Here is a 14243-nt window from a genome sequence, read left to right as displayed (position 1 = left end):
TGCCCTGGCTGTGCCGGGCAGTGGCCGCTGCTGTTTTCACAGCATCAGGGGGGAAGATCACTTCAGTGCACCTTATCAAAAAGCCTCCTTCAGGAAGCCAGACCCAACATGATTTTTAGTGGCTTGTTCGTTTTCAGGGAACACCCCGATTTTTGAGTGGTTGGAGTCAGCAACACAAAAAAGCTGCGAGAGGTTTTTGGAAAACAGAAAATTCACTGGAAGCAAAGGAAATTTGGGGAAGGTGTGGCAACGTTCACAATATCAACAAAAATAAAAGATACCAAAGCAAAATGGTCATGCTACTGTATTCTGCTTTGAACCAGACTTGTGCCTTTTGAGGATCAATTGAGGATGCTCCACAGCAGTAAGATGGAGCGACTTAACCGGAAAAGCTATGGAAGCATGAAGCCGTTTGAGCAAGTTTACCCCCAGGAGAGGCAGAGCTCCAGCCCAGGACATGTGTGGAGACACGGAGGATGCCGTCTCCTGGCTCTCATCACCAACATAAAGCACACGTGCCCCACATGCCCCTGCCAAGCTCTAGGGTCAGTCAGCCCTAAGCGGGGCTCGCCACTGTTTGGGTTAGAGGTGGGTGGTGGTGTCTGCCCGGACCGCAGGAGGGCCGGAACGCCTGTGCGGCGGCCGGCGGGCCCGGGCGGAGCGGCGGCGGCAGCCAACGGGCGGTCCGGAAGACGTCGAGCGATGCACAACGCGGAAGTGAGCCGCGCCGCTGCTGGGGCTGCGGTCGGATCCGGGGGGGATGGATGGGGCCGGCGGCCGGCGGGGCCCGGTGCTCTGAGCCACCCCCGGGGCCTCGCCGGGAGCGGCCGCAGACGGCCCGCGGGCCCCGGGCTGAGCTAGGGCCGGGGGCCCGGCAGCGAGGCGCAGAGCGGCCGCGGGGCCCCGGGGCGATAGGCCATGGCCACCCGGCGTCTAACGGACGCGTTCTTGTTGTTGCGGAACAACGCGGTGCAGAGCCGGCAGCTGCTGGCCGAGCAAGTGAGTAGTTACGGCTCCTCCAGCCCTCTGAGTTCACGTAGCATGGCTGCTGCGGTGAGTCTCCTCCCTTCATCCTTCTGTACCCCGCTGCGCTAGGGCTGCCAGGCAGTCGTACCCTGTGCCCACTCCTCCCGTCTGCCCCCAGCCTTCCCCCCGGCCCGTCCCGGGTCTCCCCAGCGCCTCCTCTGAGCCCTCTCCTCAGAACCCCACCGTCCTCGCTACCTCCCCCCCCTCCCCTTCCCTCTCTCCCCACCTCGTTATACCCTTCATGTAAAATGAATAGAAGAGATCTTTGTGCTGAGCACAAATTCACCTTATGAATAATAAACAGTTATTGTTCTAATAACTTCATGTTAGCATTGACATGAGGTTTTTTGTTCATTGCACTTTCTGAAGTCTCCTTTCCACAAAGAAAAAAATCGAAGTTATTTTATAGACCAGAACTCTTCTATTCACTTCAGCGTGGGCACTTTTAAATACACTAGTGTAGATTATTCCCATTGCTTGAATTTTTCCATAATTTGCTCTGATGTTCGTTGTCCTTTTTATTTCCTGCCCCCAAATACAAGTAATACTGAAAGTCCTCTGTGAGAGAGGGGAGTCAGGAGGTTCTAGAGTAAATCCTCATTACAGAAACTTCAAAAAGCCATTTGTTCAGAGGCGGCTTATGCAGCTTCTTCTAAGGTTTGAGCCAGTCAGCCTGTGATGGACTGCTCAGTTCTGCTGGGTTTTTTACACTTTCCATTCAAACGTACCATTTATCTGTAATAGGCACCAGTATATATCTGCTGGCAGTCTCATCATTCTAAATTACTTTGCATTAATCCATTTTTGTTAGAAAAAGCAGTACTTTGTGCTGCAAATTTTATTTCAACTGATGAATTGCTTTTGAATGGTCTTTGTTCATTGTTAACTCTACACCTGTGACTAACAAGCTACGTATTAAATTGCATTTGCAGAGCAGGAGATGTCAATAGTAATGTGTATTATACATGTTTAATTTGGCACTGCATTTACTTCTTAACATGTTTTTTTGCCAGTAGCAACGTCAGTTCTTTAGATCCTTGGATTTTTTAAAATACACTGAGTAAAGTTAGTGCTAAACTTGCATACAGACTACTGAGCCCTGAAACTACACTTTTTCACAACAGCGAGTGCAGTAACACTTGGGACTTACATAAAACGTTTATTTGCAGTGTTCATTAATAATGATTGAAGCCATTTTCTAGGATGCTCATTCAGATGTAAGGAAAGGTAGCGGTGATTGGAAATTAACGCCCTTGTGCAGGGGATGAAGCTAGTCAATGGCTCAGTCTTGATCCTGGTGGACAGTTGGGAGTTCTGTAGTTACTTACAAGTGTACTATTTTAGCAAGAAGTTAAAAATGGCAGCGGGAGCTATTCACTTTCCACATTTCTAAGGTGCTTATCACTGGTTTTGGTGGTGCTTACCACTCTTTTCTCTTGGGTGGTATCCCCAGAGCAGAGCTGCTTCATGCCAGCAGGGCAGTGTTGCAAATTCTAGTTCATATGCTTTGGCTTATCTTAGTTTGGTCTCCAGGCTTCTTCTGAAGAAATCCTGTACTATGAGAGCTGTCTGCATTCTGCCCTGGAAGATACATTCTAGTGCGGACAGTCAACCACTACTTAAGCTCAGATAATCATTCTTAACTGTACAGTCCCATTTCAAAAGCTTGGTGTAGGATAAAAGAGATCATTAGTTGAAGCCTGCTGCTTTGTTTAACCACAATAATTTTGTCCTTGTTCTAGATCTGGCATGCTTGCTTTGTTAATCTTTTAGTGAAATACCCTATTGCTCAAACATACAACATACACATATAGTACAAAGACTGATGAATGGAGAAGTTGCCTTTTGTATTTTTTCACATGTATTTGGATTAATGTTACCTGAAATTAGCGCATAATCAAAGTATGTCCATAAGTGAACATATACTACATTTGCTTTCGCTTTTTGTCTTTTGCTGTCTGTTTTATCCAGTTATAACTGGGGTGTTTGTCAATAAATGTCTTACAAAAGCTTGTATGTGCCTCCTCCAATCATAACCAAACCTTTTAACTCACCAGTGGATGTTGAGTACTGCAGTCAAATTGCCCTTCCTGTCACACTTCAGTATGTCCTATTGCAGTTTTTCTACCTGAAATATTAGTAACTAGAAACTTCACTATGCAGTTACTTTGGAATACAAACCAAACTCTTAACTTGATCCCTTATGTGCTTTCTGTTTACCAAGCAACTCAAATACTTTCTTTAAAACTTAGTGCATCAAGCAAAATGCTGACTTAAAAAGTACAGTACCATGATGTATTTATTGAATTGTCATGTTTTAAAAGCCAGTTTGTTTTGTTCTTGGTAAACCATCATGCTTAAATAAATCAGTATTTTCCCAAATGACCATACCCTATATCTGCCCTATGTCTCTTTTTTTTCCCTTTTACCTTTTGCTGTCTAACTGGATGGGGCTGATGGGATCCACAAATCACTTCAGGAGCTGGATGAGGTATTGTTTTTCGCATTGTATTTTGACATAGTGCATCAAGTGTACATCAAGCCAAAATGTTCCTTTCTTTAGTCTTCCAGTTTATTAAATTTCATTATATAGGATGAAGTGTCTCTGCGTACAGTAGATGAACAAGGCTGCATAGAGAAAACAGTTTTGTAATATTACATTAACAGATACATGTATGGCTTACTAGTCTGGCTTACTGTTTATATAGTGGATATAGTGACTTTGTACAATGCCGCTATTAACTATTTTTTATGCTATACGTACATTGTACAAAGTGTTGCTCAGGAAAAAAGGTCAGGGGTGAAAATGGGCTTTCAAGAAAGAATTGCTTTTAATATTCAAAAAAATACACCCATCTGTAACTGCTGTACATCAGTGTGCATCAGTCTGCAATTGTGTAAACACGTGATTTGTTGTACCTCAGTTATTCAAATTATGGCTGTTACTTGGGATAAAGGGTTTCTTTTACTCCTTCCCCATCTCCAGCCTTCCTGTAGCTCTGTTGAAAGCTGTGTATAAGATGGATGTATAAGGCACATTGTCTTATTTACTCTCTGACAACCTCTGGAATTTCTTGGAGAATTATCCACCTATCTTCCTGCACGTTTCTTTGCCTCAGGCCATATAGCTGCAGTAGCAAGCATGTATCATAGGGAAGTGCGGATTCATCACTGCCTTGGCTATTAACTTCCAGTAAATAATTGAACAATTTTAGTTGTATGTCAGTTTGCAAGAGTGTTTGTTCCTCAGCTGCCTCATAGGTGAATGTCTGTCTAAATGCAGCATTGGTTGAGAACAATCATGGGATACTGTTTTTCTGTCTTGGAGATATAATAAATGTTTTTATTTGGAGGTTTTCCCAAGTGAGATTTTCAAACTTGCCTGGCCCAGTATACACCACTGATTAGAGATCCCTTGGCTGTTAATCATTATCTAGTGTAGCAACATCAGAATTACTTGAATTCTCACTGCAGTACCATGTTTTCTCCTTGAAAATTTACTGAGAACTTAGTCTAAGATAAACTTTCCTCTTTCAGATCCTGTAGGAAGTGGGAGGATGTAGGCATAGAGGGACAAACCAAGAGATGTAGAGCTTGGTCATACCTGCATCATGCACAGATTTTTGAGGTTAATTTTTATGGGAAGGCATATGTGCATTTTTTCCTAGTGCTCAAGGACTTGGATCTAATTTAAGTACAATTAATTTGCTGTCTTTTCTTACCTTCTGCAGCTTGCTGATGATCGCATGGCACTGGTATCAGGAATAAGTTTAGATCCCGAAGCAGCAATCGGAGTAACAAAACGTTTACCTCCCAAATGGGTTGACGGAGCAGATGAAGTAAGTTGTGTGGCAAATCCAACAGAGTTTGATTTCTCATGTAGGGTTATATTAGCATTGTCAGTTACATTCTTAATGCTGTAAATTCTATGATAAAGTAGTATTAGAAGCAAGATTGGAATCAGTGTGTTTTCTAAACTGACACATTTGTTTAGAGGAAAATATCAGGCAAGCTGTGTCTGATTATCTTGAACCATAGAATGCAAATGGAATAAAGGGAGATTAGGGTCAGAAATTCCAGCAGATTGGGTGTGCATCATCAGTGGAGCCCAGTATTAACAATACATTGGGACCATTAGAATAAATATGCTGAGCATTTAGCCTTGAGACTGCAGGAAGTTTCTCAGTTCCTTAGCAAAGCAAAGTGATTCTCAGTTTGAATCTTAAAAGCATACAGAAAAATTAGCCCTTCCAGTAGACTTTTTGTTTGACCCCATTGAGGGGATCATTATAATTTTATCATTATATAATGATAAAAATACTATTTCGATTTAATGAAGCATATTTGAAAACAGCAGTCTTGCCTTAAGATTAGTAAGAGTAGGTTTAAAAAGTAGCAAATTCATATATTCTCACAGCATATCAGTGTATTCAGTTACTACTAAGTCAGTTTTTTATGTGTTTAGGTTTTTTTAATGATCTTTGGTCTGCTTTTTATGTGATACAGACTTCTTGTCATTGTTTTTGTCTAGCATTTGTCAGAACCTTTTCCTATGAAATATCAGCCAAGTCACTTCATTGTTGATTTTTCTGGTTTAGATTCAGTATGATATCGCCAGGGTTAAACAGAAGATGAAAGAATTAGCCAGTCTTCATGATAAACATCTAAACAGACCAACACTGGATGACAGCAGTGAAGAAGAACGGGCAATAGAAATAACAACCCAAGAGATCACACAGGTACAGAGTGCTTTCAGTTCTGAACCTACAGCCTGACATATCTGCAGTACATCTTGATGAGGCAGTGGTTCCCTCTGAGTAAAGCATTTCTTTTATAATCAGTATTAAAGTGAGCCAGAATTCCTGGGCTCTGTGCTTGGTTCTACACTCACTGTCTCAGTAAACTACTCAACAAGTCACTTAACCTCCCTGTTCTTTTACTGACCTGTTCTTTTACTTGGAATAGGACTGGGAGACTTAACCAAATCACCTTTTCAGATATCTCAGAGAAATACATACATATGCAAATGTCTCTGGGCAGAAGTAGTTGTGTTACTCTACTACCCTGTTAGCTTTAGGTTGTCTGTTCATTTATGTTCTGTATTTCCATACTTCTTAAACATAGCACTGAGCAGTAAGAAAACTATTCTTAAAATCTAGGAATCAAAACATTACTCTTCCATTTTGAACTTTTGCAATGTGATACTTAAAGTGTGTGTTATTGTGTGTGTTATTGTGTGTGTTTTACTAATGGAATTGTTTTCTCAGTTATTTCACAGATGTCAGAGAGCAGTCCAGGTCTTGCAGAGCAGGTCGCGTAGTTGTACAGAACAAGAAGCACGTGTTCTCAGGAATGTAGTGTCTTCCTTAGCACAGTCCCTTCAGGACCTATCCACCAACTTCAGGCATGCACAGTCTGACTATCTCAAACGTAAGCATAAGAGATACAGTAATATATGAGATACGGTAAAATACATGGGCATCTTCTGTGGAAACCACTAGCTAAGGTGTGCTGATTTTCTTGGTTGGGGAAAACTGAATGACAGAAGGTTAAATGATGCACACAGGATTACCAGAAGTTTATTACAGTGGGGGTTAGAATCTGGGAGTTTCCGGTTCACAGCCCATGTTCAAACTGCTTTATTCTGCCTCTATTTCATATTGCTAAAGGAGAAACTTCATAGTTAAGTATATCAAACCCGGTATATTTCATCCATCCACACTTTTAATGCATGGTTGCTTCTCAAACTGTGGTCGCAAAGCTACTTCTGTTACACTGGTGAAGCAGGCAGTGGTCAACAGACACCATATCTGCTGTTGATTGGCAGTCTGTGATAGATAAAGTTTCAAAAGGTAGTTAAAGATAAATTAAAAAACTGTATCCATAAAGAGATTGGAAGTGGAATATTCTCTGTTAAAAACTCTAAAATTGTGTGCAATTCTGTTTTCAACTAAGTAAGATTAAAGTAATCTTGGGAGAAACCCACAAAAATTTAATGTTCAAATTTAATACTGATAAAGTATATCCACCTGTGCCATTTATACCATGGGAGGAAGAACTTAAGATCACAATTCAGACAAGGGATGTTCCTAAGAGAATGTGTTAGAAAACAGCCTCGAGTGATCATACGTGAAGGCTTTTAACTTAATTTTTTGAACTTCATAAAAAGCAATGACTTAAAATCACTGATTTAATACTTATAAGTTGGGTTGAATTTGCTGTGGTTTGTTGTAAGCCTGTGTTACAGTTAAAATTTAGATACTGCTATTTGTCATTTATTAGCCACGTTTTTCTTTCTTGTGCTTTTCTGTCTGGTGCTCCAGATCTTACTCTTGATTTTAGTGTGTGTAAATATTATGTTCAAACATAGTTTGTCTTTTACAGGCATGAAGAGTAGAGAAGAAAGATCCAAACACTTCTTCGACACCTCAGTCCCACTGATGGATGATGGGGAGGATGATACACTTTATGATAGAGTAAGTTGTTACAACACAAGTTCAATACAAAGAAACTTTTTAATGTACCTTTAATCATAGTATGAAAATATCAAAATAGTATGTCACGAGCAGCAAGCTACATGGAAATTCTGTTTCTGCAGATTTCTGTGACACATTTTTCTAATTAGTATTGCTGTTGTGATTGTGCTGTCAGCCTCAGTGCTGCAGTGTGAGGGAGCTCAGTTTGACTACTGAATTCTCCTTACCTGACTGACAGACAATAGAAGGTCTGTAAATACAGTGATGTCCTTTATCATACCATCTTTCTGGTCAGATGCAAGGGTATTTGCTAGAAAAGTGTGTGATTCTGAGTTTGGATGGAAGGTGACATTCTTTAAAGTGAACTTTCAAGTGTAACCAATGATTTTCAGTATTACACGTTGTTGCAAATAATGGTGTAGTGATTTATTTCTGCACAGTTAAGTTGCTGTGTTGTGGAACTGTACCAGACCCACTTTGGTTTACTTTGTTGTAGAGTTTGGGGATTGCATTTCTAAGCAATGGTAGGATCTGTTCTATTGTGTCCTATCTAATAGTGCCGCAAAATACTATTAACTATAATGCTTAATATTTAACTGAAAACTTACTGAAAAAATCAAGGCAGTTTTTCAGCTAATCTTGTGTATAAGAGATTTTTCACCTATTTCTAAATAAGAGTTATGGGGGAAGGATTATGTTCAGTTTTGAATGGCATTGGGAGACAAAATGACTGAGGAATCAGAATTGCTGCTGTGTCTTTACACTTTGGCATAATGGGACTCTCTAACCCAGATCAATCAGGAGGTATTCTGTAAATACTAGACACTTGCATGTATTGGTTTTGTACTCTAGTAAAAACACTGCTTTAGGACAGATTGTATTTTAAAAAGTTGTTCATGTGTTTGGGCAGGATGCAAGATATGTATTTTCTCTGCTCAAGCTATAAATAGCTGTCCGTGTTCTTTTAGTGACCCCAAAACTATCTTCAAAATACATTTTTTTTCTTAGATATGGGTCTGCTAAGGATATTCCAAAAGGACTGTTGTGTTACAAAATCTGACAATCCTCATAATGATTTCTAGTGTTTTCATGCTGTTAATGTTAGTTCAACATACAAATCTTTTATTTCAACAGGGTTTTACAGATGACCAGCTAGCACTGGTGGAGCAAAACACATTAATGGTGGAAGAGCGGGAACGAGAAATCCGTCAGATTGTACAGTCAATCTCCGATCTCAATGAAATATTTAGGGACTTGGGAGCAATGATAGTAGAACAGGTACATTGAAATCACAGTGTTAGTAAGAAGTAAGAGCTTTCTCATAGTGTTAAGGTTTCTGGACTCTTCCTGTTGTAACATCCTGTTTTCATATGCTTCTCGCTTTTCTGAATTTACCTCTTCAGGCTAAGATTTTCTTTGCTTGAAATCTGCCAAAAGAGTTAATGAAAATAAATACATAGATAAAAATTCAACTGGTTATAGTTGGTAAGCTAAAAAAATAGAATGCAGAAGTTCTGTTGCATATTTCTCGCACCTGAACTCGAAGTAAGGTGATTAAGGGAAGAGATGTGAGATGGTGACAGAGCTGCCAGTTAGGCTTTGAGCAAGGAGTTTGTTTAATGAAGACCAAGCTAGAAGACCCCCCATAAAAGTTTGTAGTTTACACAGATCATTAGCTGTTTTCTGTGAGCGTTGTTAATGACTCTGCTGCTCATAATAAAAATCACTTTATGAAGTTCATTTAGGTTCAGTTTGGTGCTCATTCTCTTCATTTTATTCAGGGAACAGTTCTAGATAGAATTGACTACAATGTTGAACAGTCATGTATGAAAACTGAAGAGGGTCTAAAACAACTACATAAGGTAAGCTCACAGAATACTTAAGCTGCCTTGCATACCTAATAATATTTTATAATTTAATAGCCATTAAGTTATTCAGTTATTTTTCAACTGGACATCATCCCTTTCAGAAATGGTTGCTGTGCTGTATAAAATGTCCAGCTGCACTGTAGTAGGAGCTTTTTATGTAGCTTCTGTTAATGTTGTGCTTGATGCTAAGTGTTAATTTCTGAAATAACTTTCTGGGCATCCAAGTGGTGTGCTTTGATGTTTGTATTGCTGACCTGGATGGTTGTGTCTGAAATTCCTTTTCTATTTGGAGAGCCCAGCACTTGTGAAATAAGACTGGTTATTGGGTACCTCATTTAGATCTCAGTGAGTTGATACATACTCCTTTGAAAACATTATCTCAATAATTTGAGCATCAAGAATACTTTTTAATGTTTTCTCTTACCATCTGTCACATGTTAGAAATTAGGTCTGGCCTTATGCTTTTAATGTGAAGTTCTTACGATGAACATCTGAAAAGTCTGAATTGGCAGCAGAACAGACAGTCGTGTGGTTGTTTTGCTTTGTTGGCTTTTTTGTTTTGATTTTAAGCTAAGTCCTGACTTGTCAGCTCAGTTCAGTCCTTCCTTTGCTGGACACTGAGTAAGAGATTTATGCAAAAACCTCTTAAGTGAAACACTCTGTTTTAGAAACATGGACACCTTATTACTACACACTCAACTTCTTCATATTATCATAGACTTTTAATATATGGAGAGCCAAAAAGTACCATTTCAGGAAAAGTGGAATAAATTGGTTATAGGTTTATTCTTATTATAGATAAAAGTAGACTGGAGATCACTAAAATAAGGCATTGACCACTGGTGAGTAAAGCTTAAAGTAATTGCAATCAATTTGCACAAACTGAACTGGAAATAAATGAATTAGTTGGAACCAATTCTGTTCTAGTTAGTGGTAGTTGATGAATCATCAGCAAGCCCCTGAGTGGACTGTTGACTGACTAGAGTAGGGATTCTGATGCAATATATACCTGTTTTCAGTACAGCATAGCCATTTCTTCACCTGTCATGGAAGACACACAGAGAGGTCTGAATAGTAATATCAAACACAGATAGCTTGCTGTTTGTAATACTGTAGGTAGCTTTATTCTGATTCAGTGTCTTGAACATACTGAATAAGAAGCAAAAAGCAACGCTTTCTTTAGCACCGTTCCCAGACTAAAGTCAAAACCACAGCAGTGAACCAGCTACTAAGGAGAAAATTGACTACTACTGCTGAACCCAGGATATAGTTCTAATGTCATTTCTCTTTTCTGATTTGATTGGCATAATTACTACAAACTACTGAGACAGCATTTCCACAGGAACAGTATTAACTCACTGCAGAAGGCTGGTGATAATAAATCACTAGTTACCAGTTCCTGCTTCACAGGAAAATTGGAATCAGTTGTGATAATTTTTCAGGCTTTGATGCTTACAGCCTTAATTAAGTAAATAATCACAGAGGTTGAGTGTTACACAGTCCCAGGTCAAAACCTCTTTAGCAGATCTGATCATAAATATTTACTTTCTAGGGACTATAAAGGAGAAGAATTACTATTTTTTGCCTTTAAATTTTGAAGGTTTGTTAATTTAAAAATAATTACATGCAAGTTTTGTTTAGCGTCTATTAGCAGACTTTCATTTAGCTTTTGGAGAGTTTTCTCCACATTGCCTCCTTTTAATTCCCCTGAAAAAAAGAGGGAAGGGAGAAGATGTGATTAGAAGAAAGAAGGAATGAAGCAGAAAACTGAGAATAAAATAAAAAAAGAAAGCTTTCAGTTCTAATTGAAATTAAATGAAAGTGCACAGCTGCATCAGGTACAACAGAAATGCCTATTAAAGAATGAAGTTTTGTTGTGAATTTTCATGTGCTTCAAATATACTGGAATCTATACCAGAAAAACGATCTAAAACACCTTTCCAGTTTTTACTCTCCAGACTTTCACATACCAGGTGTTCTTCCAAGTGAAGTATCACCCTTCTGTGTAGCTCAGGTGTCCTGTGGAGGCACAGGGCCCTCTCTAGTGCTGCTGAGAAGAATTTGCTTAACCAACATGAGGATGCATTTTTCTTTATACAGCCTCCTCTTTGAGACAGATAAATGTGACTTTAGTGTACACTTACCTTCCCTGGAGCCTTCAGTGCAGACCAGAGTTACTTTGTGAGAGTTGCTTGCAATAGACATTGTAAGATGTGTCAGGTTGCCAAAGAACAATTCTGAGATACATGCACTTTCCTTCCAAGGCTCTTGTTTAGTGAACTTCATAGCTTTGCAGAAATCTAGGTATTAACTCTTTCTTTTCTGTTTCTATAGGCAGAGCAATATCAAAAGAAGAATCGGAAGATGCTTGTTATTTTAATTTTGTTTGTTCTAGTAATTGTCCTTATTGTTGTTCTTATTGGTGTCAAGTCACACTAGGTATCATTTCATTTTCTCATTTTTGGAGTTTCTGTGAACTTTCTTCCCCAATGTGAATGGATGGGCCTGCACTCCAGAAAGCTGCCTTTGAATGTATAAGCCCTTGTGGTGCAAAGTCTGTGCAATGTTTCTGTAGAATTCTTTAAAGTACAAGTTTGGTGGTCTGTGAGGTGTTTGTGAGGTTTATATGGAAAAAGTCAGGAAATTTGGTGCTCCCACACAAAGAATTTGGTGCTTTATGCAGAGCTATTTGGAAATCCAGTACTTAAAAATAATTACAAAATTGAAGCTTACCAGTGAGTACAGTAATTAGTGTGTTACTGTGAACAAAAACGTGTTGTCTGCTGTATTCTTATGTCACAATTGTTACAGGCTTCAAATATAAACCATGTTACTGAGCCAGAGGACTAGATAACAAAAATGGATCTAGATGAAAAATATGCTAAGGCACAAAAATGTTTGACTTTAATCTCCTTTCTTCCAGACTCAAAAACTCCAGAGAACTGCATAGACAGCTAAAACAGAAAGCTTTTAGCTACCAGAGTGTAATCCAGCCCCTGTGATCTTAATTTAGATACTATACCATTACTGAGAATCAGAGCAGTACTTGATCTTTTAAATAACGAGATCTAATCAGTGGCATAATTTAACACATTTAGTTAATTAAAACATTTTCTGAGCTTGAGTAATCATGGAAGGTTCTTCCTCACCAGAATGATCAGATATTTTTTTTTCATGTACCTTTTTTTACTTTAAAGTACAGACATTACATTAAAGCAGTGTTGAAGTTAAACCTAAAAATGGAGTAGAAAGCTGAAAAGAGAATCCCAACCTGACCCACCATAATGGGTATCAGATTTTAGTTGTTGTATAAGCTGTTTATTTTACAGTGCATCTGTCCTGTTTGTTACGGGTTTTATATAAGAACTGACTTTGCTACATATTATATTGCATCCATTTTTCCTGACAGAAGATTTTCTTTCACATGTCTGCCTGAAAGAGGACATGTTTATGGTCTTTTACTGACTGTGAGAGGTGTCATGCAAGTGACACGTTACTAGGCCTTCAGTAGAGAATTTGGGGGTTTTTTCACTATTTTTTTTCAGTGGAAAACTTTACTGTAGGCCATAAAATTGAAATTAGGGCCACATCAAAGTAATATAACACTCCTGATTTAATTCAGGCCTGAAGTGGTGTGCAATTGTAGAGGCCTTATCATTTTTAATATAGCTTTTCTGTAGGGATTTTTTTTCTTCCCCAAAGGGGCTGTAACTTCCTTCATTTTCTGATTGATAGAGTGCTCCCCATAAACTTGCAGAGATGCTCTGCTCAAAGCCCCTCAAATGCAGTTTTATAATACTATAATATAAATGTATATGTTGCTTGCCCTGAGTTTATTTTATTAAGGAGGACTTAAGATGAGGCTTTAAACTGACGGTGTAGGAATGAACCTGAAAGGAAGACTACAAAGATGTGAAAGCCTTGGCTTTTCGTGAAAAGCTTTGTACCACTCTTGTTACCTCTAGACAAAGGGGATGTTGGACTTCCTAAACTGCCAGTTGAAACCACTGATTAAATTAAGAAGTTGGTAAAAGACAGAAGGATGCTTGTAGTTGGGTGTGCAGCTCCCCTGTTCTGGTAATGGATCTTTTCAATGATCATGAGTAAAACTACTGTTTCCCTTGTGTGCTGTATACATCGGTTGGTGTGAAGCAGCATATTGCTATAATTTAATATACTGTATTTGCAACTTTCTCCTTAACGTGTTATTTATTTCTGTCTTGACTGGTGCTTTTGACATTTTATCATGGCTAATGAATTCAGAGAAGTAATAAAACACTTCCAGCCCAACTGAGCAAATACTCATTTTTTTAAAAAGGTATAGACTGAAACATACTTATGTGATGTTAATGCTTCCATTTAGTTCTTTATGACTAAATGAAACTGGCAGTGACATAGGATATCTTTGCAGAAAAAAATAGTCACTTTCTGTAGCACGATGTAGCTTGCATTGTTGAAGATGCATGATTTATGCCCATGGTATCTTAACACCACTGAAGTAACTGGCTGCATATTTTCTATACAAATTCTGTAAGAGGATGTGCATTTTTAATATGCATCAGACGAGATTAAACTCGGTTGTAAATTGTCCTGTGTGACCTGAGCTGGGATTTTATTGAAGCTGATTATATTGAGGGGAAAAAAAAAAATCAAACTGCAACAGGCTTCTAAATCATTGCAGGGGTCTCGCTTGTGGGTCAGTCTAAATACCTGTCCTCAGCTCAATGAAACCCTTATGCTGTGCTTTGTAAGAGTATCTCCACGTGGTGTGCTGCAGCAGGGGTACTGTCTGCCATTGGGCCATGAAAGCTGCTGCAAGTGAGGAGCGTTGGGCTTTACTAGTGGCTGCTGACTACTCGGGTGTCACTGGAGC

At 39.1% G+C, this 14243-nt stretch overlaps 1 protein-coding gene across 5 annotated transcripts; it reads left to right on the top strand.

Moving 5' to 3' along the window:
* The first annotated feature begins 779 nt into the window (after positions 1-779).
* STX16 (syntaxin 16) lies at positions 780-13660 on the top strand. Of its 5 annotated transcripts, none has more exons than XM_061375521.1 (9): positions 780-1000; positions 3474-3517; positions 4758-4865; positions 5625-5765; positions 6294-6456; positions 7411-7502; positions 8637-8780; positions 9284-9364; positions 11012-11423. In XM_061375521.1, exons 1-9 carry the CDS (start codon positions 919-921, stop codon positions 11126-11128), a joined length of 972 nt encoding a protein of 323 aa, XP_061231505.1. In that variant the 5' UTR covers positions 780-918; the 3' UTR covers positions 11129-11423. The 5 variants fall into 5 exon arrangements, with proteins under 5 accessions (XP_061231505.1, XP_061231504.1, XP_061231506.1 ...); XM_061375518.1 differs by lacking the exon at positions 11012-11423 and adding an exon at positions 11705-13660 and having other exon boundaries at positions 791-1053; positions 3506-3517; XM_061375520.1 differs by lacking the exon at positions 3474-3517 and having other exon boundaries at positions 780-1053.
* The last annotated feature ends 583 nt before the right edge of the window (positions 13661-14243 follow it).

The sequence above is a fragment of the Neopsephotus bourkii genome, unplaced genomic scaffold (assembly GCF_033783945.1).
Source record: "Neopsephotus bourkii isolate Nb327-2 ecotype Australia unplaced genomic scaffold, CSIRO-AGI_Nbou_v1 NB_1663, whole genome shotgun sequence".
NCBI lineage: Eukaryota > Metazoa > Chordata > Aves > Psittaciformes > Psittacidae > Neopsephotus > Neopsephotus bourkii.
Note: the sequence above shows the minus strand (reverse complement) of the source record. Positions and strands in the feature narration are given on the sequence as shown.